This window comes from Oncorhynchus kisutch, linkage group LG17 (assembly GCF_002021735.2).
Source record: "Oncorhynchus kisutch isolate 150728-3 linkage group LG17, Okis_V2, whole genome shotgun sequence".
In the NCBI taxonomy this organism is placed as follows: Eukaryota; Metazoa; Chordata; class Actinopteri; order Salmoniformes; family Salmonidae; genus Oncorhynchus; species Oncorhynchus kisutch.
In genome coordinates, this window is record NC_034190.2 from 33084181 (window position 1) to 33108524 (window position 24344).

The 24344-nt window shown below is 43.5% G+C and overlaps 1 protein-coding gene across 4 annotated transcripts in view; it reads left to right on the top strand.

Annotated features, from left to right (window-relative positions):
- Positions 1-2194: 2194 nt before the first annotated feature.
- The window catches only part of col14a1b (collagen, type XIV, alpha 1b), an 80474-nt gene continuing 58324 nt past the window's right edge, over positions 2195-24344 (top strand). For 3 of the 4 annotated variants that reach the window (XM_031793592.1, XM_031793593.1, XM_031793594.1), the window contains exons 1-5: positions 2195-2518; positions 4474-4605; positions 6965-7081; positions 15295-15435; positions 15584-15688. In XM_031793592.1, the coding sequence (XP_031649452.1) occupies positions 4509-4605; positions 6965-7081; positions 15295-15435; positions 15584-15688 (460 nt within the window). In that variant the 5' untranslated portion in view covers positions 2195-2518; positions 4474-4508. The remainder of the gene's footprint in view (positions 2519-4473; positions 4606-6964; positions 7082-15294; positions 15436-15583; positions 15689-24344) is intronic. The other variant, XM_031793595.1, reaches the window with a different exon arrangement.

Consider the following 24344-nt stretch of genomic DNA (forward strand, 5'->3'; position numbering starts at 1 on the left):
CCCAAAGATACCAGATTGCACTGACCTCTTAACTTGACACAGATAGGGGCCTATTATGAAAGGCATTAACACATTTAATGTGGTCAAGATAGGTAGTTAATTCATTTTAACAAAGTCACTTTCCAGAAATTATTTTATTTCTTACCCAACCAATCAAATACATTATAGACTGATGGTACATACAAAAGTTTGGACACACCTATTCATTCAAGGGTTTTTCTTTATTTTTTACTATTTTCTACATTGTAGAATAATAGTGAAGACATCAAAACTATGAAATAACACATATGGAATCATGTAGTAACTAAACAATGGTTAAACAAATCAAAATATATTTTAAGTTGGAGATTCTTCAAAGTAGCCACCCTTTACCTTGATGACAGCTTTGCACAGTCTCTGCATTCTCTCAAGCAGCTTCATGAGGTAGTCACTGCATTTCAATTAACAGGTGTGCCTGGTTCCTTAATGCTTTTGAGCCAATCAGTTGTGTTGTAACAAGGTGGGTATACAGAAGATAGCCCTATTTGGTAAAAGACCAATTCCATTATTACGACAAGAACATCTCAAATAAGCAAAGAGAAACGACAGTCCATAATTTCTTAAAGACATAAAGGTCAGTCAAAATTTTAAGAACTTTGACAGTTTCTTCAAGTGCAGTCGCAAAAACCATCAAGCGCTATGATGAAACTGTCTCTCATGAGGACCGCCACAGGAAAGGAAGACCCAGAGTTACCTCTGCTGCAGAGGACAAGTTTATTAGAATTATCTGCACCTCAGATTGCAGCCCAAATAAATGCTTCGGAGTTCAAGTAACAGACACATCTCAACATCAACTGTTCAGAGGAGACTATGTGAATCAGGCCTTCATGGTCTAATTGCTGCAAAGAAACCACTACTAAAGGACACCAATAATAAGAAGAGACTTGCTTGAGCCAAGAAAAATGAGCAATGAGGAAAAGACATTAGACCGGTGGAAATCTATCCTTTGGTCTGATGAGTACAAATTATACATTTTTGGTTCCAACCGCCGTGTCTTTGTGAGACCCAGAGTAGGTGAACGGATGATCTCATGTGTGGTTCCCACTGTGAAGCATGGGGGAGGAGGTGTGATGGTGTGGGGGTGCTTTTTCTGCACAGCATTCCTCAGCGATACGCCATCACATCTGGTTTGTGCTTAGTTGGACTACCATTTGTTTTTCGACAGGACAATGACTCAACACACCTCCAGGCTGTGTAAGGGCTATTTGACAAAGAGGGAGAATTTTTTTATTTTATTTTACTAGGCAAGTCAGTTAACAACAAATTCTTATTTTCAAAGACGGCCTAGGAACAGTGGGTTAACTGCCTGTTCAGGGGCAGAACGACAGATTTGTACCTTGTCAGCTCAGGGATTCGAACTTGCAACCTTTCGGTTACTAGTCCAACACTCTAACCACTAGGCTTCCCTGCCGCCGAATGATGGAGTGCTGCATCAGATGACCTGTCCTCCACAGTCACCTGACCTCAACCCAATTGGTTGAGAGAATGCCAAGAGTGTGCAAAGCTGTCATCAAGGCAAAGCTTTGGCTACTTTGAAGAATCTCAAATATAACATATATTTTGATTTGTTAAACACTTTTTTGGTTACTACATGATATGTTATTTCGTAGTTTTGATTTCTTCACTATTATTCTACAATGTAGAACATAGTCAAAATAAAGAAAAACCCTTTGAATGAGTAGGTGTGTCCAAACCTTTGGCTGGTACTGTATTGATACAACACTTTCATACATGTCCCATTGCATGTTGAGACAAGAACAACTTGCTGCACCCTGATGATGGTGATGGCCAGATAGATGGAATGCAAACATATAACAGAGCAGAGATGAGGATGATTTATCAATTAAAACCTTGAAACCTGAAATTGTTGCATTTTCAGGTCTTGAGAATACTAAGATAATCATGAACCAAGGTTGACAGTTAAATGTTGTTGTTATAGGCCTACATAACAACTCCCATCTATGTCTGTGTGTGCGTAATATAATAATAATAACATGAAATAATAATATATGCCAAGTTACCAAATGGCTGGCTGATTAAGCTATCTCAAATATTTCAGCCACATCAGTAAATTCTCCCCTGAAAGGAGGAATGAACATTTGCACGCAGGTAGCGCTCGTGCGGACCAGAAAGCGCTAGGGGAAAAAAAAGACATACCTGAAAAAAAGCTCACGGACGAGGAGTGAACGCATGTAGCCTACCCTGGGGGCGGTCAGAACAGAATTCACATTTCATAGCTTATCACCTCTTTTATATTGGCTGCCGCCGAAACACATTTTTCTGCCTCAGTCAAGATTAAACGAGGTGAAGGAATGAATCGCTCAAGGGATGGGTGAATGAATACCAGCACGGGATACACCCACCATAGCAAGTCTGAAACTGAAGGAGCTGAAGATAGTTTGCCAACAGCCCGCGAAGCAAGACACACAGGAAGGGTCCTTTGGGAGCAATATTACCTGTAAACATATGTTTTGAAAAGGTATGAGATATTTTCTTTCGTTTTGGGATAAAGTCCGTTTTTAATAACACGTTTAAAGTAGAAGTGGTCGGGAACACGGAACCTCACCTGTCAGTGGTGGTCGTGGGGGCGCGTTTGGCAATATATGCACATTTGGTTTAGTCAATTTATTATATCTGTTTTTGTACTTCGTCGATACTGTTTGTTTATCACATTTATTATTAAAATATAATGTACAGTCGTTTTCCATTTTCCCCTAAATCTATAGGCCTACACGAACCATCACCGAGGACTGTGGACTACTACTGCGGTTTACCTGTAGGTTAGCCTACTTGTACACCTGCAATTTGTCATAATGGCAAGATTAGAAGGCTATTTAGGTACATTGAGTAGATGAGGAGAAAGATTAGGCACGGCGAATTGAAGTGCTGCTTTGAAATACTAGCTAGCCTAATGACGAAGTATTCTTATTGAAGTGTTTGCATGAGTTTGAGAGAAAGGTGTGACATCATGCTCATCTATTTTTTACATCCTCCATTTGTTTGAGAAGATACTACTGCCACAGTACTCTGCAGGAGCATGCCACGTTTCAAATATCATTATGAATGATTTATGGGTGTCATTGTGGTTATGCCAAAGTTTAGATGCTTTGTTGAGTTTATTTTCCAAACTATTTGAAATGTAAATGGGACTGTTTTATCAACCTACAGTTGAAGTTTATCAATGATATTCATAAAATTGCTCTATAACTTCTAGGGATGTGCATCTTTCCCTTTCAAGATAATTCGATACTTATCTAGATACATGGGCTCCGATATGATACAGGAACGACACGTTTTAGTTTGAAACGATTCATGCAATTCAGTTTGATTAGAGAACAAATCGATGCGATTCAGTTCGATGTGATACGATTCGATGCACTAACATTTGTTGCATAAAGACATTCATTTTCCATTATAAACTAAAATCTGCTGTTGATGGAGCTCATGAGCTGGGCCTCTCAGAGCTGGATCAGTCTGAGCTGACTTCACTCTCTCTCTCTGTGTGTGTGTGTGTGTGTGTGTGTGTGTGGTGTGTGTAAATTATGTATATCTATGGTGTACTGTATGTACTATGTAGGCACCTGAGCTGACTTATAAGTGAGACTAGGTATCTATCATCCCACTACCACTATCAGATTAGGGCGGCAATGTAGCCTAGCCCCCCACCAGATTAAGTGTTTGAGCTAGTAATATATCAATATTTATTGTTTACAAATGAGCTATGACATAGCCAATGAATATATAGCACAATTTTGGATTTCACCCCCATCTCAAAATTGAATGATTTGGACCATTTGGATGTTTTTGTGGTGGGATCTTCTCTTTTCCTCTTGCTTTGGCCATGCAGTGCTCCTTTCTGTCCTCATAATGAAATCATCAACTTTACCCTGTATATCTAAAATTGACTATATACACATACTGTTTAAAGCAAAATTACCAGAACTATTGCTGATGGTGAACCTGAACAATCACAATAAAATAGATTGTAGTAAGCCCCATTCAGCAGGTATGACCTGGGCACATACCTCAGTTCAATGTCTAGTTTTCATTTATATTTGGTTAAGTTTTCAACTAACGTGAATTCAACATAAAATGTTTGTTTTTTTAAAGAGAAAAAAAATAATCACCATGTCATTGGATTACGGTTAAAAGTTGGGTGAAAGAAAGACAAAATGCCATTACGTTGATTACTTTCGGCAAATCCAAATCAGTTTTTCACGTTGATACGTCATTACATAGATTTTTTGGGGTTGAAATTCCGGTAAAACACAATTTTCAACAGTGCATAGATAACAATAACTAGCGTTAGCGCAATGACTGGAAGACTACACGACTTCCAGTCAAGCTGTTCCTCTAGACTTCCTTTAATAATGGAGCTTATCTATTTATTTTCAATGGCATCAGGCATTGTCATTCCGTTTGATGTCTCGTCAGGTTTTCTGAGCTCCTCTCCTATACCAGTGTGAAGGATGCCTGCTACAGGACTGAAGACGTGGGTATGGAATCCTCTACTCTGTCTGGCTCTTATCTCTCTCTCACCTGCACCAGCTCCAGCTCAGGGTCAAGGTAAACACGATCATATAGGCTACTTCTTATCCTCTGTCGCCCCGTGTGTGTCTTTTTGATGTGCCACTTTTGTCAAACCGTTTGTCTCTGTGTCACTGTCACTGTGATTATTTTACTTCAAAAGGGAAAAGTCACTATTTTCTGGTAATATAAGTAAATTTTTGTGTGTAAAATCACATCATTATCTTTCCATTTGCAGTCAACTAAAGTGTTTTAAGATTATGCTTTTACATGAACTACCTACCCTTATAGTCTTTGCCCATATATACAATGTTGCAAACAATATCTGACTTTGGCCTTATCGTTGTTGATGTGAAGACAAACAAGAACTGCACCCTCAAACAGCTGCAGTTTGTTTACCTGGGCTTGTCTTGACACCGTTGCCCAGTCCTCAAGTGAAACGAACCACAGCATTCCTGTGCTAAGAGTGAACTCTGTACTGTGCTAACCTGGGCTACAGCATAGTGCCGCTTTGTGTTGTATTGTAGCATTACACCTTGGACAGTATCCATTGGGTGTCGGCAGAAGCCTTCTGCTCAAAAGGGCCGGCCTCTTGTTTAAAGTAAACAACCTGTCCTTTTTACAGGTCAGAGTTCAAAGTGTACGGTCAGTGGGCTTCAATAGATGTTTCCTTCAAAGTGCACTAAAGAGGTTTAACTGAAAGCATCCGGCCCTTGAGGTCGATAGACAAGGGAGGGATGTCTGGGAACACAGGCCACTGTCACCCAATGGCATGTGGCCACGTGCCCATCCCTACAGTGTCAGCATCTCACCCAAAATGGCCCTTCTTATAACTAATTCTTACATATGAATTAAAATGCATTAAACTTTCTGTACTGTTTCTGACTTCCAAACTCCCCATGGGTACTTGAGGCCTCTTAAACCCTCTGCAGCCTGCTGGCTGCTTGCACAAGATGGCTATGAAAAATATATGAGAACTTAAGCCCATCTCCACACAGGCAAGTCCTTTGTCTCGGAGATGTTGTTTACCGAGCGTACAACTAGTCTGAGACGTCTGTTCTGGAAATTTCCTGGCTCACTGTACATGGTGATGCATAAAGTCTCTGAAGGTTTAAAAAAAAAAAAAACAACACAAACAACACACATGCTAATTCTCTCACTCGGGGAAACGACATTCTTCAGAGAAGATCTTTTTTTCAGAGAGAGTTAAGCCCTGCTGAATACCCACCCCCCATTTTCAGGTTGGTGAGCTCAGTACAGTATTATTATTCGCCTGTTTGCACCATGTACCATCTCCGGGCTCTTTACCTTCCGATGAGTTACTCCATTCTATGTGCTTGGATGTATTCTTTCCATACCTACATCAATGTCTCCAAATATAATCTCATACACACATCATTATTCTGTATGTTTCAACTGTAGAGCTTCGCTCTCATTTATGTCAGTCATAGTAAAGGTATTTAAAGAATACATTGGCACCAGATAGCTTGCCTGCTCCTAATGAGGACACAAACAAGACAAGTTTGTGGGACTGTTTGTGGAACTTTCCATTATTACCAAATTAGATGGGAATGTTTATTTGTATTTTATTTTACTCTGGGATTTGGTCATGCCTAGTATTAACTACTGTGCGGAGCTGTGGGATGTTGACCCAAGAGGAAGTGGTGAAGTGGTATATTGCTCTACTTGCAGATAGATATCTTCTTGAAGACAGGAATAGATGCTATTCCAGTGCCTTTCCCTTTGTCGCTGCTACAATTGAAAAAAAGTCACATTCTCCTCTGAAAAGGCCTCAAAGTAAAGAGCACACGCTTTGTAATACACCCTCTATTCGACTGCTCCGGCCAAATGCAATCATGATGAGATCAGGGATGGTTCTTTGATGCTGAGATAAGTGCTGCACAAAAGACCCCCCCCCCCCCCCCCCCCCCCCCCCCTCCAAAAGAGACATGAGAGCTATCAATGGCAAAGTGAGAGAATGTGACTGCTTTTTTGTGACATCTGTGGTACTCTTTGAATCTGTATCTTTGTTATTTGGCCAAGATACAATCTTTTAGGACTTGAAACACAGATGGGAGTGCCTGTTACCTCGCCAAACTCTGGCTGGAGTTCAATCTAGCTGCTAACTGTTTCATAATCACTTTTAACTCGGGAATCTCAAGTTTCATGCATTTTCATTGGCAAAAAATAAATCACCAAACCTGTCGCACTCTACTAGTTACTGAATTCGGACAGTTTCTTCAAAGAACATTGTTTTTTACACTTGATTGAACCCCAACCACTGTCTTGGTGTCATATTAACCATGCATTCAATATTACTATTGAATATTATATACAAACATTTCTTGAGTTAGTCAATTATTGTTAAAAATTGTGTTTTGTGTCTTTTTTTGTCTAGTTGCCACTCCACGAAGACTTCGTTTCAAGGTCCTGAGCGCAACCCAGCTGCATGTGTCATGGAAAGAGCCGAAAGGAGACTTTGAAAGCTTCAGATTTATTTATAGCACACAATCAGGTAAGGTCCAGCAATGTTACAATCAAGTTACGATTCGGCCCTGAAGGACTACGCTTTCTAACTTATATTCCGTGTTTCACAAACGGCTTCATACTTGCAGTGTAGAAAAAACGGAATTACATATCAATTACATGTCAGATGATGATGTCATCTGGTTATAGCCCGTCTCCGATGACGTGAATGGCTTCTGGAGGTTTGACTATAGTTCATTAATGGTAATTGGAGTAGGAGTTGAAGAAGACACAGACTGATTGGTAATGATCATGAAGAAATGAGGAGAGTGAGATAGCCAATGTCTTTGGCACACACTTGCAGTAAAGAAATAGGAGTACTTCAGAGTATGTGATTTCCCTCCATTTTATAATCACGTTTGGAAATGAACTCCAAACATCCATTTTGTAATCTATGTTAATTACTGTGATTGATACCCGTAGTAAGCCAACGACGTGTATCAACTTGAGAAACACTGTATTAGGCGAATTTGACTCAATGTGTAGTACAGCCTACCATTTCACTTATCAAGTTGTTCTTAAGGTAAGATATTTATAAATTGCCAATGTATAGATCGACTCCATGACATTCCACCATGGCTTTTACTTTGAGTCCTTACAGTACCTTACCCGCAGCTAGGGGGAAAGCTGCAGCTCCAGTGGCTTGCCTGGCCTTGATCTAGTGTTGATAAAGATGATGGAGTAAGCGCCAGTGAGCAGAGCACAAGCAGCTGTATCTAAACTGCCTGAGGCAGGCCAGGGCGGGGGGCACAATCTTATCCCAGCTCTGGCACCCTGCTAAAGGAGCACATCTCCCCACCAAGCCAGCTTCCTCTGGTGAACTTCTCCTTATGCCAGCTGCAAAATAGAGGATATTTCAATCGTTTCTTCCAGACCTGTGTTCAAATAGTATTTGTTTTGTCTTTTTAAATGCTATGCGCTTTTGATCGAGTCTGCCTGTAGTACCATATTGGTAAGGTTTGGGACTATTACATTGGTTTCTTTGCACCAGGCAAGCTCAATCGAGCACATTAAAAAGTATTTAAAAAGTATTAAAACAAATAAATAATGCTATTTCACTCCTCTCTCTTTCTCAGTAAGAATTGTCATTCTGTGTGGGTTGAAATGGGAGCTTCTGAGAGAAGCTAGTCAGTGAGCCTTTGTTCATTGAAGAAGAGTTGCTTTGACAGAGGGCAACACCCGCAGACATACACAAACCATTATGATTGGGGTGGAATTGAATGCCGCGCTAGATTGTGGGTAGTAACACTGGCAGTAGGATTATAGGTTCAGGGGTGTGTCAGAAATATTCACAACCAGAATTATAGGCGCAGTAGCTAGCGGTGGCAATAAAGGGCTGGGATTTGACAAATTAATACATTTGAGGTGTGACGAGGGCTTAGCCATTCACTGGCCAATCAACGCGTTTCATGGATTAATATTGCATGCCGTTGTGCCAAGTTCTGTAGGTTATTGACAGTCTTCGCATTGTCGTCAACGCCAATGCGGCTGGGGGCACGGAATATTCTCATCGTAGTCCATTGTGGATTGATACTACAGTTTATTAAATAGGATAGGCTATAGTAACAGTGTTGACAGTCAACATTGTTCAAATTGGCTTCAACGAGTACAGGCCTCCTTTTCCTTTCGGAAAAGCTGACCACGACTCCATTTTGTTGCTCCCTGCCTACAGACAGAAGCTAAAACAAGAAGCTCCCGCGATCAGGTCTGTTCAACGCTGGTCCGACCAATCTGATTCCACGCTCCAAGACTGCTTCCATCACGTGGATTGGGATATGTTCCGCACTGCGTCCAACAACAACATTGACGAATACGTTGATTCGGTGAGCGAGTTCATTAGAAAGTGCATTGAAGATGTCGTTCCCATAACAACAATTAAAACATTCCCAAACCTGAAACCGTGGATTGATGGCAGCATTCGCGTGAAACTGAAAGCGCGAACCACTGCTTTTAACCAGGGCAAGGTGACCGGAAACATGACCGAATACAAACAGTGTAGCTATTCCCTCCGCAAGTCAATCAAACAAGCAATACAGTGGCACTGACACGGCCCGCAACCAAAACATGCAGACTCTCCTTCACTGCAGCCAACGTGAGTAAAACATTTAAACGTGTTAACCCTCGCAGGGCTGCAGGCCCAGACGGCATCCCCAGCCGCGTCTTCAGAGCATGCGCAGACTAGCTGGCTGGTGTGTTTACGGACATATTCAATCAATCCTTATCCCAGTCTGCTGTTCCCACATGCTTCAAGAGGGCCACCATTGTCCCTGTTCCCAAGAAAGCTAAGGTAACTGAGCTAAACAACTGCCCCGTAGCACTCACTTCCGTCATCATGAAGTGCTTTGAGAGACTAGTCAAGGACCATATCACCTCCACCCGACCTGACACCCTAGACACACTCCAATTTGCTTACCGCCCAAATAGGTCCACAGACGATGCAATCTCAACCACACTGCACACTGCCCTAACCCATCTGGACAAGAGGAAGACCTATGTGAGAATGCTGTTCGTCGACTACAGCTCAGCATTTAACACCATAGTACCCTCCAAACTCGTCATCAAGCTCGAGACCCTGGGTCTCGACCCCGCCCTGTGCAACTGGGTACTGGACTTCCTGACGGGCCGCCCCAGGTGGTGAGGGTAGGTAACAACATCTCCACCCCGCAGATCCTCAACACTGGGGCCCCACAAGGGTGCATTCTGAGCCCTCTCCTGTACTCCCTTTTCACCCACGACTGCGTGGCCATGCACGCCTCCAACTCAATCATCAAGTTTGCGGACGACACTACAGTGGTAGGCTTGATTACCAACAACGACGAGACGGCCTACAGGGAGGAGGTGAGGGCTCTCGGAGTGTGGTGTTAGGAAAATAACCTCACACTCAACGTCAACAAAACTAAGGAGATGATTGTGAACTTCAGGAAACAGCAGAGGGAGCACCCCCCTATCCACATCGATGGGACAGTAGTGGAGAGGGTAGTAAGTTTTAAGTTCCTCGGCGTACACATCACAGACAAACTGAATTGGTCCACCCACACAGACAGTGTTGTGAAGAAGGCGCAGCAGCGCCTCTTCAACCTCAGGAGGCTGAAGAAATTTGGCTTGTCACCAAAAGCACTCACAAACTTCTACAGATGCACAATCGAGAGCATCCTGTCGGGCTGTATCACCTCCTGGTACGGCAACTGCTCCGCCCACAACCGCAAGGCTCTCCAGAGGGTAGTGAGGTCTGCACAACGCATCACCGGGGGCAAACTACCTGCCTTCCAGGACACCTACACCACCCGATGTCACAGGAAGGCCATAAAGATCATCAAGGACAACAACCACCCGAGCCACTGCCTGTTCACCCCGATATCATCCAGAAGGCGAGGTCAGTACAGGTGCATCAAAGCAGGAACCGAGAGACTGAAAAACAGCTTCTATCTCAAGGCCATCAGACTGTTTAACAGCCACCACTAACATTGAGTGGCTGCTGCCAACACACTGACTCAACTCCAGCCTCTTTAATAATGGGAATTGCTATAAAATATATCACTAGCCACTTTAAACAATGCTACTTAATATAATGTTTACATACCCTACATTACTCATCTCATATGTATATGTATATACTGTACTCTATATCATCTACTGCATATTTATATAATACATGTATCACTAGCCACTTTAAACTATGCCACTTTGTTTACATACCCTACATTACTCATCTGATATGTATATACTGTACTCGATACCATCTACTGCATCTTGCCTATGCCGTTCTGTACCATCACTCATTCATATATCTTTATGTACATATTCTTTATCCCTTTAAACTTGTGTGTATAAGGTAGTAGTTTTGGAATTGTTAGGTTAGATTACTCGTTGGTTATTACTGCATTGTCGGAACTAGAAGCACAAGCATTTCGCTACACTCGCATTAACATCTGCTAACCATGTGTATGTGACAAATACATTTGATTTGAATTTAAGCGTCGCACTTCTCATCCAAAAAAAGTAATACTAGGCTACCATACAATACAATTTATGTGTGAGGCACGTTCTCAATAAGCACGTTATAGGACTGAATCATTTGAATATGTTTGGTGGAGTGAGTCTTTGGTAACCAGACAAGAGGCGCGTTTTGGAAATGGGGACGGATACAAGCCGAAAGGAGTTTGCACTGTAGGTAGGCCTATGTGAGTTGTGAATAATGCAAAAGCCTCACGAGTAGACAATTATTTTAGAAATCTTTTATGGATAGGCTCCTTGGCTAATGCATGAAATACACCCAAAGCATTGCTGTTGAAACAGCTTTCGTTATAGTTGGACTAGGGTAAGGGTAGCCTACTGACGGCTTGTTTAGGGGCAAACATTTTTTGCATAGCACTGGGCTCAAACTCACAAGGCTCAGAGCCAGAGCATGCTGCTTATATCACTGCCCCTCAGCAGTTCACAATTCTCTAGCAAGCAGGGAGAGTACTTGATGATACTTAATGGAAACAGTGCATTGTTTTTAATTATTTTGTTTTAAGCCTTCCCCAAACCATAGCCATTTTGACCCTGACGGGGACATGGATTACCTCAGAGAACACTGCTACTTCACTGCTCTTTCTTCATCTGACTATGTTTTCTCTCATAGTCCAAGAGCATCTGGTTGTCGCGGTGGTGGCACAGGTCTACTCATGTGGAGATTTTCTCTTTTCTCACTCTCTCACCTGTCCATCTCATTTGAATTCCATGCTGTCACTGTCACTTGTCCACTCAAGCTTAACATTATTGTAATCTATCACCCACCAGGTGCCCTTGGAGAATTCCTCAATAAGCTTGACACCTTGATAAGCTCATTTCCTGACGATGGCTCACTGCTCTTCGTACTTGGCAACTTCAACCTCCCGACATCTGCCTTCAATTCATTTCTTTCCAACTCTCTTTCTCCTCCTTGCCTCTTTTGACCTCACCCTTTCCCAATCCCCTCCAAATCACCAGGCAGGCAATACGCTTAACCTCATCTTTACTAGAGGCTGCTTGCCTACTAATCTCACTGCGACCCCCCCCCCCTCCAGGTCTCTGATTTTCCTTTTCTGTCTCCCTTTCCTCCAACCCTAACCACTCAGCCCCTACCCAGGTGGTCATGCAATTTTTCACTCTCTCTCCAACTACTCTCTCATCTTCTTTCCTATCATCTCTCCCTTCTGCTAAATCCTTCTCCCTCCTGTCTCCGGATTCTGCCTCTTCAACCCAACTCTCCTCCCTTTCCACATCCTATGACTCACACTGTCCCCATTTCTCCTGGCCGGCTCGGCCCTCCCCTCCTGCTCCGCGGCTGAGTGACTCATTGCGAGCTTACAGAACAGGGATGCGGGCAGCTAAGCAAAAATGGAGGAAAACTAAACTTCGGAGGACCTATCATCCTTTCACTTCCTCCTCTCTACCTTCTCTTCATCTGTATCTGCTGCTAAAGCCACTTTCTACCACTCTAAATCTCTGCCTATAGCTTCTGCCTATAACCCTAGGAAACTCTTCCACCTTCCCCTTAATCCTACACCCCCCACCCCCTCTCTGCGGACAACTTTGTCATCCACTTTGAAAAAAAGTTTGACGACATTGACTACTCATTCACTCAGCCTATTGAGTCCACTGGTCTCACTCACACAGAACTACCCTACGCCTTGACCTCTTTCTCCAGATTAAATTCTACAAGTAGTGAGGTCTGGCCGCCCGACAACCTGCCCGCTCAACCCCATCCCTTCCTCCCTTCTCCAGACCATCTCTGGAGATCTTCTTAGATTCGTTCCCTCTGACTTCAAAATGGCTCGAGTTGTTCCCCTCCTCATGAAACCAACACTCGACTCATCTGACATCAAAAACTATAGACCTGTATCCCTTCTTTATTTTCTTTCCAAAACACTTGATCGTGCTGTCTCTGATCAACTTTCTCGTTATCTCTCTCAGAATGATCTTCTTGACCCCAGCCAGTCAGGCCTCAAGACGTGTCATTCAAATGAGACTGTTATTCTCTGTGTCACGAAGGCTCTCCGCACTGCCTAAGCTGACTGTCTCTCCTCTGTTCTCATCCTCCTAGATCTATCCGCTGCCTTTGTCACCATGAACCATCAGATCCTCCTCTCCACCCTCTCAGGACTGGGCGTTTCAGGCAATGCACACTCTTGGATTGCATCCTACCTGGCAGCCGCTCCTACCAGGGGATGTGTAGAGGATCTGTGTCTACACCACGTACTCTCCCTACTGGTGTCCCCCAGGGCTCGGTTCTAAGCCCTCTCCTCTTCTCTTTATATACCAAGTCACTCGGCTCCGTCATATCCTCACATGGTCTCTCCTATCATTGCTATGCCGATGACACTCAACTACTTTCTCCCCCCCCCCCCCCCCCTTCTGACACCAAGGTGGCGACACGCAACTCTGTGTGCCTGGCAGATATATCAACTTGGATGTCGGTCCACCACCTCAAGCTCAAACTCAACAAGACGGAACTGCTCTTCCTCTCCATCACGGTTGACCACTCCACCGTCTCCCCCCTCCCAATGTGCAAAGAACCTTGGTGTGACCCTGGACAACACCCTGTCATTCTCTGCAAACATCAAAGCAGTGACCCGGTCCTGCAGGTTCATGTTCTACAACATCCGTAGAGTACGACCCTACCTCACACAGGAAGCGTGTCCTCTCCCATCTGGGCTCCTGCAACTCGCTGTTGGATGGGCTCCCTGCTGTGCCATAAAACCCCTGCAACTTATCCAGAACGCAGCAGCCCGCCTGGTTTTCAACCTTCCCAAGTTCTCTCATGTCACCCCGCTCCTCCGCACACTCCACTGGCTTCCAGTTGAAGCTCGCATCCACCACAAGACCATGGTGTTTACCTACGGAACAGCAAAAGGAACTGCCCCTCCCTACCTTCAGGCTATGCTCAAACCCAACACCCCAACCCGAGCATTCCGTTCTGCCACATCAGGTCTCTTGGCCCTCCCACCCGTACGGGAGGGCAGCTCCCGCTCAACACAGTCCAAGCTCTTCTCTGTCCTGGCACCCCAATGGTAGAACCAGCTTCCCCCTGAAGTTAGGACAGCAGATTCCCTTCCCATCTTCCGAAAACATCTGAAACCCTACCTCTTCAAACAGTATCTTAAATAATCCTCCTCGTCTTCTATTTGACTATTTGGAGAATGCATTGGGCAGGAAATAAAAACAGCCCCCCCCCCCCCACCACCACCACTAGCTCTGACTCTACTGATAGCTACGTTAGAGGAAAATGTACATTTTTATGCCCGTGATATGTGGTTGTCACAGACATTTTGCTGAAAAATACAATATCAGTGCTTTTCAAGTATTCTGCAGTACATTCGAAAGTATTGGTCAAGATTGTTTGAGTCATTCATAGGGGTGCGTCCTAAGGTCCAGTTGTGTCAGATGAGGCCTCCATAATACCTGTGAATGACCTATGATGGGCGCATCATCTTTAAGCAAGACCTGACATGACTTGACACCCCCATTTTTACAACATGCCTACACACCTCCATTTGCAACATGTTGCCTTCGGGCCATGCTTAGCAGCTATATCAAAATAGTAACAAAGGAGGAACTGTACGTGACAGTGAACGCAGTTAAAGACGAGTGTTAAATGTCAGGATAATTGTAATTCCATAGTTCTGTTCTGATATGCAAAACATGAAGGATGAAACCTAAGGTCAATGCATAAATAGTCAATTTTAGCCACATTTCCTTAAGTGCTTCAATGGTCTGCCAGGCTCGATTTATATGAATTGATTTAGAATCAGTAGGCTACACGGGGAGTGCGTTCTCTCCTGTTTTCACACAGCCCTGTTAAGTTGTTTTTGAAGAGAGAGACAGTGGAGTGAGTCCAACTGAGTGTCTCCATGTACTGTGCATACTGCTTCTTGAAGTAATTCAGGTGTGTTGGAACAGGCCTCACTTTACTTTTCCTACAGCAGCCGCTGAGCCGCTGCCTAGTTCATTTACTGCCGTATCCAGTGGTATCCTTCATTGCAACATCAAATGTCATTCCTGACATTCCACCTGAAAAGGAGATTTCAAAATGGTCAAAATATCCCAAAAAGTATATTTTTATTATGGTAAACTAATTTTCAATAGAATGTATTTAATAAACAATCAGAACACAAGTGAAAACAATTTCATTAATATTTACAAAGATTGGTCTTGTTTGTTACTTTCTCCCAATTCCAGATGCAGAGGAGACTGAACTAGAGGTGACAAAGAAGGAAGCCAAAGTGATCATAGACTTTGACCCCAGACAGTTATACACAGTCAAGGTCACTGCTGTGAAAGGTGCTCAGGAGAGCAAGCCACTTCTAGGAACATTTGAGGGTGAGAAGAGCCTTCGACCTTTTACAACCTATTCTATGATTTCAATCAAAAGGTAATAGCTGGTCTGTGTGATTGCCATTGTTCCAACACATTTGACAAAATGTATTCTACGGTATGTGTCAATGGAACTGTGTTTGGTTTGTTTCAGCCCAACTTTCAGAGCCTGACGTTAAGAACGTACAGCCCCAGAATGTACGCCCCAAAAACCAGAAAGACACCAGTGTCACAGAGGAGAACAATGAGATATCTGAAGGTAAGTATGGGATGTATGAGTGACCAACCTGAAATCTGGAAATTGCCATGGCTCAGTCTTCAAATCAACCAAGAAATCAACATGGAGAAGATTAGCTTGAAGACACAGGTAAGTTGAAGCTCCAAAGGGCTCTTGGTTGGTGCTGAGGCTATACCTGGTGGTGGAGTGGACAGCTGTACATTTTTCATTGGGAGTGGATGAGACAATTAGAAAACATTGCCCGTGTGATGTTTTTGTTCAAACTTTTCTGAAGAAGAAAGGCCTTGAATTGGATCCTCATTCCCACTCACTCATTGGAGCAACAACTGCAATGTGCTTCATTTCAAGTGGACTTTGAAGGAAATTCCAGGGCTGGAAATTGCCACAAAGTAAGTCTACATTGGATCCCAGTAAACAAAACTTGTAATCGGACTCCAAGACACCAGAGGTACCACAGACACTGTCTTGTGGTCCTGAAACAGACAGGGCCGGAGAGGATCTGATTAAACCAAAAGCACTGGATATTGAAGCATTTTGGAGCAATGATCTACTTGTGATTGCTGTGTTCCGTAAAACCAAGGTAAGCCTTAAACTGTTTTCCTTTTAAAATGAGCATGAAGTTGTTATAAATCTGTTATGGTAAACGATCGGCCAGGATCTAAAAACTGGAATGACAAAGTGTTAAACCAGTCATCATGACACTGATACAAAGCTGCAATGTTATAGGAGTCTACAGTTATGTCTCAGGGCTAATACTGTATAGGAGGATTCAGCCCCAACTGAAATAACATCTGTCAGGGTAAAGGTTATGTATGCAATAGTTGCAGAGGTATTTTAACACACCCTTCCAGTTGAGTTCAAACAGATAAAAGAGACCTGGGGACTAAATATTGATTATTTACAAAGGATTGATCTCAAAGTGTCTGCCACAGTATTGCTCCCTGTCTGTAACCAGTGTCAATATTTTTGAAATTAAAAAAACAAAAAAAACTGTGATAGTAAAAGCTGTTGGTGGGCTGAAACAGGCTATTAGTGGTAGATTTAGGAGTTTGTTTTCAGACAAAGATAGTAACAGTGTTTATGAAACTCCTGTGGAGTCTGTGTTTCATGGTGACTTGGATCGTCTGTGCTTCTGGCATAAAGAGCTATTATTTGGCTGAGGTGTCAAAAAGTGTTTTGCAGTTATGGAGTGTGGTGTAAGGATCCCTGTGGTGCTTTGAGGTCTGCGATGGATCACCTGCCGTCTCTTAAAATGCTCAAATTGCCTATGAGTAAAAGACAGAAGGGGAAAATAACTTGGATATAATGATGCGGCTTTTCTTTCTCCTTCACTCTCTATCTTCTTTCTTTCTCCAAACTCTTTCTTTCCCTGTCAAGCTCTAATTTCTTCCTCCTCACTGTTTCTCTCCTTGCCCCTTCCTCCTTCTCTCTCGCCCTCTCGCTCTCCACTCTCCCTCTCTCTCTCCATTGCATGTAGACAGTTGACACAGACAGCTATCTCCTTGCCCACACTTGCAGAATACCTTTGCTATGTTATCACGGGGCCCATTCTTGGACGGCTCCAGGCTTGCTAAGTAAACCCCCTGTAGCTCCCTGCCTGCCTGGGTGTGCAGATATACCAGAGGGCATAAGGGTGTGCCCAAGGCCTGGCAGATGCCTCAGTCCCAAACAACCTAGCACTTACCTCCACGCCTACCCTCTCTGAACTGGGCCCAGGAAGGATATTAGGCCCCTATATTTATGCCCTAATTGAAGTTGCTGGGGCCGTGCTCGGCAGAGTCGGCGCTTCCGGAGGTGGTGGTGGTGTCATAAGGGACACATATAGGTAATTAAGGCCGGATGACTCATGCATCGCCATGGCAGCGCTTATGTTGTGCAGTGGCCGGGGTTTGGGATCCGAGGCTCACGGTTGATTGACACATTTTTGAGCGAAAAGTAATTGGTGTCAGTCGGTGAAGGGATAAAATGGCATAGTTTATGTATGACACGTTGATTTTTAGCCCCTTTTGGCTCTAGATGAGTATATGGGTATGTGCCATGTGGTATATTACACTGCCATAACATTATCATAGGCATTACTTAAAGTCTTTTAATTTCTTTCCAGTTTATGTTTGCCCTTCCAGCTTTTAGGTATATTCTATATGCAGCGGCATAAGCAGTTACCAGTACATCTGAACCAATAACCACAACCAGTACCAGACCATATCCTTTACCTTTCAGCTAGACTGCTTTCAGTTCCCGCTGGCTACACTGCTACCTGCTCAAGTTAGCGCAGATAGCATTAGCTTATCATCCGCCCTGTCGCTTGGGGGTCAAGGAGGATATTACGCTTCCTCAATGTCCCTTAACTAGCAGGTGGTTGGGGAGGTGGTGCTGCCAGACAGTATTACGCTGCGATGACATGACCCATTTGTTTAACTTTAATTACACGGTCATTTGTTCACACGGAGGTAATTGGACTGTATCCGGAGAGGCCGGCAAGATAATGAAATCACAGCTTGCTCCTGATTCCACCGACTCTTCAGAGGACCCTAACGCACTGTAGTGTCGCCCCCAGGAACCACAGGTTATATTTTAAGCATAGAAGACATTTAGTGGTCTGTAGTAGCCTACGGGCAGGGCTGCTTAGAGGACAGAGAAGTTCTCTCTAGGCTCATGAATAACAGCTAAGAGATGGGGACAGAAGATGTTATGGTAGTGGTGTCTTTTGAGGCTGTTTAGTGAAGGAGGAGGTTGTTATTTAGCTTTTTTGTTGATTAAGATGCGATTAAATATCTGTGCAGTAGTGAATGAAAATGTGACAATTTGCCTTGTAAAACAGCACAAATTCAGCAATAACAGGTGCAAACTAGTGTTTTGAAGCATGGCTAACTTTCCTAATCCTCTTGGATGTCTGGAAAACACAGTATTTTCACAAGACATAAGAGCAACCTGAGGTACAGTGAGGGAAAAGAGTATTTGATCCCCTGCTGATTTTGCCCACTGACAAAGAAATGATCCATCTTTAATTTTAATGGTAGGTTTATTTGAACAGTGAGAGACAGAATAACAACAAAAAAATCCTGAAAAACGCATGTCAAATGCTATAATGTTATAAATTGATTTGCATTTTAATGAGGGAAATAAGTATTTGACCCCCTCTCAATCAGAAAGATTTTTGGCTCCCAGGTGTCTTTTATACAGGTAACGAGCTGAGATTAGGAGCACACTCTTAAAGGGAGTGCTCCTAATCTCAGTTTGTTACCTGTATAAAAGCCACCTGTCCACAGAAGATTCCAAACTCTCCAGCATGGCCAAGGCCAAAGAACTCTCCAAGGATGTCAGGGACAAGATTGTAGACCCACACAAGCCTAGAATGTGCTACAAGACCATCGCCAAGCAGCTTGGTGAGAAGGTGACAACAGTTGGTGCGATTATTCGCAAATGGAAGAAACACAAAGGAACTGTCAATCTCCCCCTGCCTGGGGTTCCTCGTGGAGTTGCAATGATCATGAGAACGGTGAGGAATCAGCCCAGAACTACACGGGAGGATCTTGTCAATGATCTCAAGGCAGCTGGGACCATAGTCACCAAGAAAACAATTGGTAACACACTACGCCGTGAAGGACTGGAATCCTGCAGCGCCCGCAAGGTCCCCCTGCTCAAGAAAGCACATATACATGCCCGTCTGAAGTTTGCCAATGAACATCTGAATGATTCAGAGGACAACTGGGTGAAAGTGTTGTGGTCAGATGAGACCAAAATGGAGCTCTTTGGCATCAACTCAACTCGCCATGTTTGGAGGAGGAGGAATGCTGCCTATGATCCCCAGGAATACCATCCCCACCTTCAAACATTATGCTTTGGGGCTGTTTTTCTGCTAAGGGGACAGGACATCTTCACCACATCAAAGGGACGATGGACGGGGCCATGTACCGTCAAATCTTGGGTGAGAACCTCCTTCCCTCAGCCAGGGCATTGAAAATGACCCAAAACACACGACCAAGGCAACAAAGGAGTTGCTCAAGAAGAAGCACATTAAGGTCCTTGAGTGGCCTAGCCAGTCTCCAGAACTTAATCCCATAGAAAGTCTGTGGAGGGAGCAGAAGGTTTGAGTTGCCAAACGTCAGCCTCGAAACCTTAATGACTTGGAGAAGATCTGCAAAGAGGAGTGGGACAAAATCCCTCCTGAGATGTGTGCAAACCTGGTGGCCAACTACAAGAAACGTCTGACCTCTGTGATTGCCAACAAGGGTTTTCACCAAGTACTAAGTCATGTTTTGCAAAGTTTTTCTGGATTTTCACTGTCTCTCACTGTTGAAATAAACCTACCATTAAAATTATAGACTGATCATTTCGTTGTCAGTGGGCAAACGTACAAAATCAGCAGGGGATCAAATACTTTTTTCCCTCACTGTATTTCTGTAACCATGGACACAGGCATGTTTTTTTTTAAGGCTGAAGTCATGTAACTGTTGGAATTCTCTGTTCAGTGTCAAAGACACACAATTCCCTGTAATTAATTAGTTTGGTAACAGACTGTATAGTACTTTTGATCTTCAGCTGTAGTGCTGTTCTACATGAACACGCAGGAAACACTGTTATGAAATGGAAATCATTTGATGGACAAATGGAGCATTGCAACTTTTATGCTGGACTCTTGGGATACTGCTTCCTATTGAGTGACAGGTATTATGTCATTCATTTGTTGGTATTATAAACAGGTTTTATAACAGTTTCATTGCAAAATAAATTCACCTGGCTGGCTCTGTCTGTCAGCTTGTGGTGAAAGGAACCCATTTACTGTACATGGCTCTAGCTCAGGGATGGACAAATTTGATGAGGGTGGAGGCCACAGCAAATCGGACTCATCATGAGGGGCTGCACACCCACATCCATACCCACACATGCAGTCAGAGTCGGCCCTAGCCTTTTGGGGGCCCGTGTTAACTAATTTCATGCAATTCTACTCATTTTGCCATGAGGTAGAGAGATAAATTCGCAATTTTACAGCTAATTTCCTGCAATTCTTCACTTTTTGCCAAAGGGTAGAGACAAATGTTTCCCTTTTTTAACATGATATCTGATGATCAATGGTGGCCCCCAGGTCGATAATTCGACCATGATTTAGATAGCTGGTCGCTAGACTAACATTCCAATAAAAATAATGTTAGCTGACATGGGCTAATTGAGTGGCTGTCATTGACTGACATAACAAGAGAAACTGCTGATGCACAACCAAATTTCCAAATTGCACCTTGTGTATTCTACCATTGATCTGCAGGCCTACAAAAAAGTGGTCCGCGGTCCATCAGTTGCCCATCCCTGCTTTAGCTGATGCATATACAGACCACAGCGAACTTACCGGATACATTATGTACAAAATGAGCAATCAACAAACAACTCAACGCAATGTCATTTCCCCATGCTACAAATCACGATGAACGATGAATCAACAGAGCATGCCTCATCGCAGACACTGTTGATAAAGCCAAATTGAAAGTGAGCAAAATAGTGCTGTGGCCTAGACTGAGAGAGAGTCTGGCATTCCATTAATGCAAGTGCAGGCTTTACTGAGTTATGAAGCGTGGAAAAAAAGCTTCATTAATGGAACTTGACATTCAGACAGAGTCATTTGGAGTCCCAAGTAGAAATAGAAGGGTTAGGAATGTGACAGGTGACGGATGCTCTCAGGCAGTTAGGCGGGCACACGTTTTAAAGTCACCTAGTCAACCCCATCCAGAGAAAAGATGCCACGTGATCACGTCCATATTGCCCGAGGGAATGGGCCTCTGTTGACCAGCATCATTCATTAGGTGGACGTGTTTAGCCTCTGAGGCTTGAACTTTTGATGACAGTTTCCTTTGTTGTTATTGGTTTTGGTTTTGGGTGAGTGAGGGAGTGTACACTTTCTGAGATGTCACACAAACACCTGCCAGGATGTTGTGTGAGTCAGTGTGGCTGTCACATCACCCAACTCCTCCAGTCTGTGGTTAATTGTTTCTAGCGACAGAAGTGCATTTGAATATTCGCAGGACAAGTTTGACTTACAGTAATTTCCCCCGGGTTCCCACGACAACGTCTGAACGTTGTCACATTGTCTGCTCATTGTTCGGTTCTCTACCGTATGGGGCTGACAGATAAACGAGTAACATCCTCGCTTGGTTGACAGCGCGGCCCTTTCTTCGTATGCTGCATCGCCTCACAGTCACAAAGCCAATGCCCAGAGGTGAGGCTTTACCTGTTCCACTCTGCCCCAGTCGCTGTAGTCCCATCACTCACTGGGAGTGGGGCCGTGTGGCCTCTTAGCTTAAACATCTTCATAAGCTTCATAAGCTTATGGTATGAGACAGTACGGTGGAAAATATGCAGACAGAGGGCCATACATTCTGTAGACACATTTAGGATTTTATTGGAGAATAGGGAGATTCTTCTGTCATAACATCCTTCATAAGGCCGAGGATTTTAAGTCGATTCTTTTCAAGTTACCCATCGAAAAACATTAGCCTATACCTGCGTTGTTTTCAGATAAATGCATGAGGAAAAATCCACCTGGATCCCCTAGAGAATTATGAATGCCAGAGACCAATCATAATCTGATATCAATGGACCAGTAAGAACCGTACAGATGAACCATACACCATTCGATCACTATTAATAAGCCACTGCTCATATCTAATCCCTTACATATTTCAGCCACATATATTGCTATATTGAGGCTTGTATTATTGGTTCTACTGTAGTCTGTGAGATGCCTGTGGGAGGAAAGCATGGAGATTCCTCCTTATGTACTGAACAAAAATATAAACATGCAACATGCAACAATTTCAAAGATTGTACAGAGTTACAGTTCATATAAGGAAATCAGTCAATTGAAATCAATTAATTAGGCCCTAATCTATGGATTTCACATGACTGGGAATACAGATATGCATCTGTTGGTCACAGATACCTTTAAAAGAAAGGTAGGGACGTGGATCAGAAAACCAGTCAGTATCTAGTGTGACCACCATTTGCCTCATGCAGCGCGACACATCTCCTTCACATAGAGTTGATCAGCCTGTTGATTGTGGCTTGTAGAATGTTGTCCTTCTCCTCTTCAATGACTGTGCGAAGTTGGTGGATATTGGCGGGAACTTGAACATGCTGTTGTACACGTCGCTCCAGAGCATCCCACACATGCTCAATGGGTGAAGTGTCTGGTGAATATGCAGGCCAAGAACTGAAAGAACTGGGACATTTTCAGCTTCCAGGAATTGTGTACAAATCCTTGCGACATGGGGCCGTGCATTATCATGCTGAAACATGAGGTGATGGCGGCGGATGAATGGCACGACAATGGGACTCAGGATCTTGTCATGGTATCTCTGTGCATTGAAATTGCCATCAATAAAATGCAATTCGTGGTCGATGTCCATAGCTTATGCCTGCCCATACCATAACCCTACTGCCACCATGAGGTACTCTGTTCACAACGTTGACGTCGGCAAACCGCTCACCCACACAACGCCATACACGTACTCTGCGATTGTCAGGCCGGTTGGACATACTGCCAAATTCTCTAAAAGACGTTGGACGCAGCTTATGGTAGAGAAATAAACATTTGATTCTCTGGCAACAGCTTTGGTGGACATTCCTGCAGTCAGGATGCCAATTGAACGCTCCCTCAAATTTGAGACGTAAAACTGCACGTTTTAGAGTGGCCTTTTATTGTCCCCAGCACAAGGTGCACATGTGTAATGATCATGCTGTTTAATCAGCTTCTTGCTATTCCACACCTGTCACGTTGATAGATTATCCTTATGGAGAAATGCTCACTAACAGGAATGTAAACAAATTTGTGCACAAAATTTGAGAGAAATAAGCTTCTTGTGCATTTTGGAAAATGTCTGGGATCTTTTGCTTCAGCTCATGAAACATGGGACCTACATTTTAAACGTTGCATTTATATTTTTGTTTAGTGTAGCTTATTCTGCATTATTTCATTATTCTACTGTATGGTAGAGCTCCTCAGAGACAGCTCCTGTGAATAATGTCAGCCCTATGAGATTATTAGGCTTAGATTTGCCACTGGGGTAGGAGGGCTGGTGTGGAGCTCCACTGGCTAATCACATGTATTATTGTCAGAGGGACCACTGGCTGATCAAATTTATTATTGTCAGAGGGAGCTAGTTTGTTTGGAGTAGTTGCATAAATTCATGGTATATGTGACCAGATTTTATATTCTTCTTACCTGCTTATTTACACTGAGTGTCCAGAACATTAAGAATACCTTCCTAATATCTAGTTGCGCCCACTTTTGCCCTTAGAACAGCCTCAATTTGTTGGGGCATGGACTCTGCAAGATATCGAAAGCGTTCCACAGGGATGCTGGTGTCACGACTTCCACCGAAGTCGGACCCTCTCCTTGTTCAGGCGGCGGTCGACGTCACCGGTCTTCTAGCCATCGCCGCTCCACTTTTTATTTTCCATTTGTTTTGTCTTGGTTTTCCACACACCTGGTTCACATTCCCTCATCTGACTAAATGTATTTTACCCTCTGTTCCCCCCATGTCTGTGTGTGGAATTGTTTGTTACATGTGGTTCGCATCAGGCTGGTTTGCGCCGGGTATGTGTTTGACTTGTGTGTTTTGTTTATTGTACCGTTTGTGTACTTTGGGCGTTATCGCTGTTTTCCTTGGGCATGAATAAAGTGCGC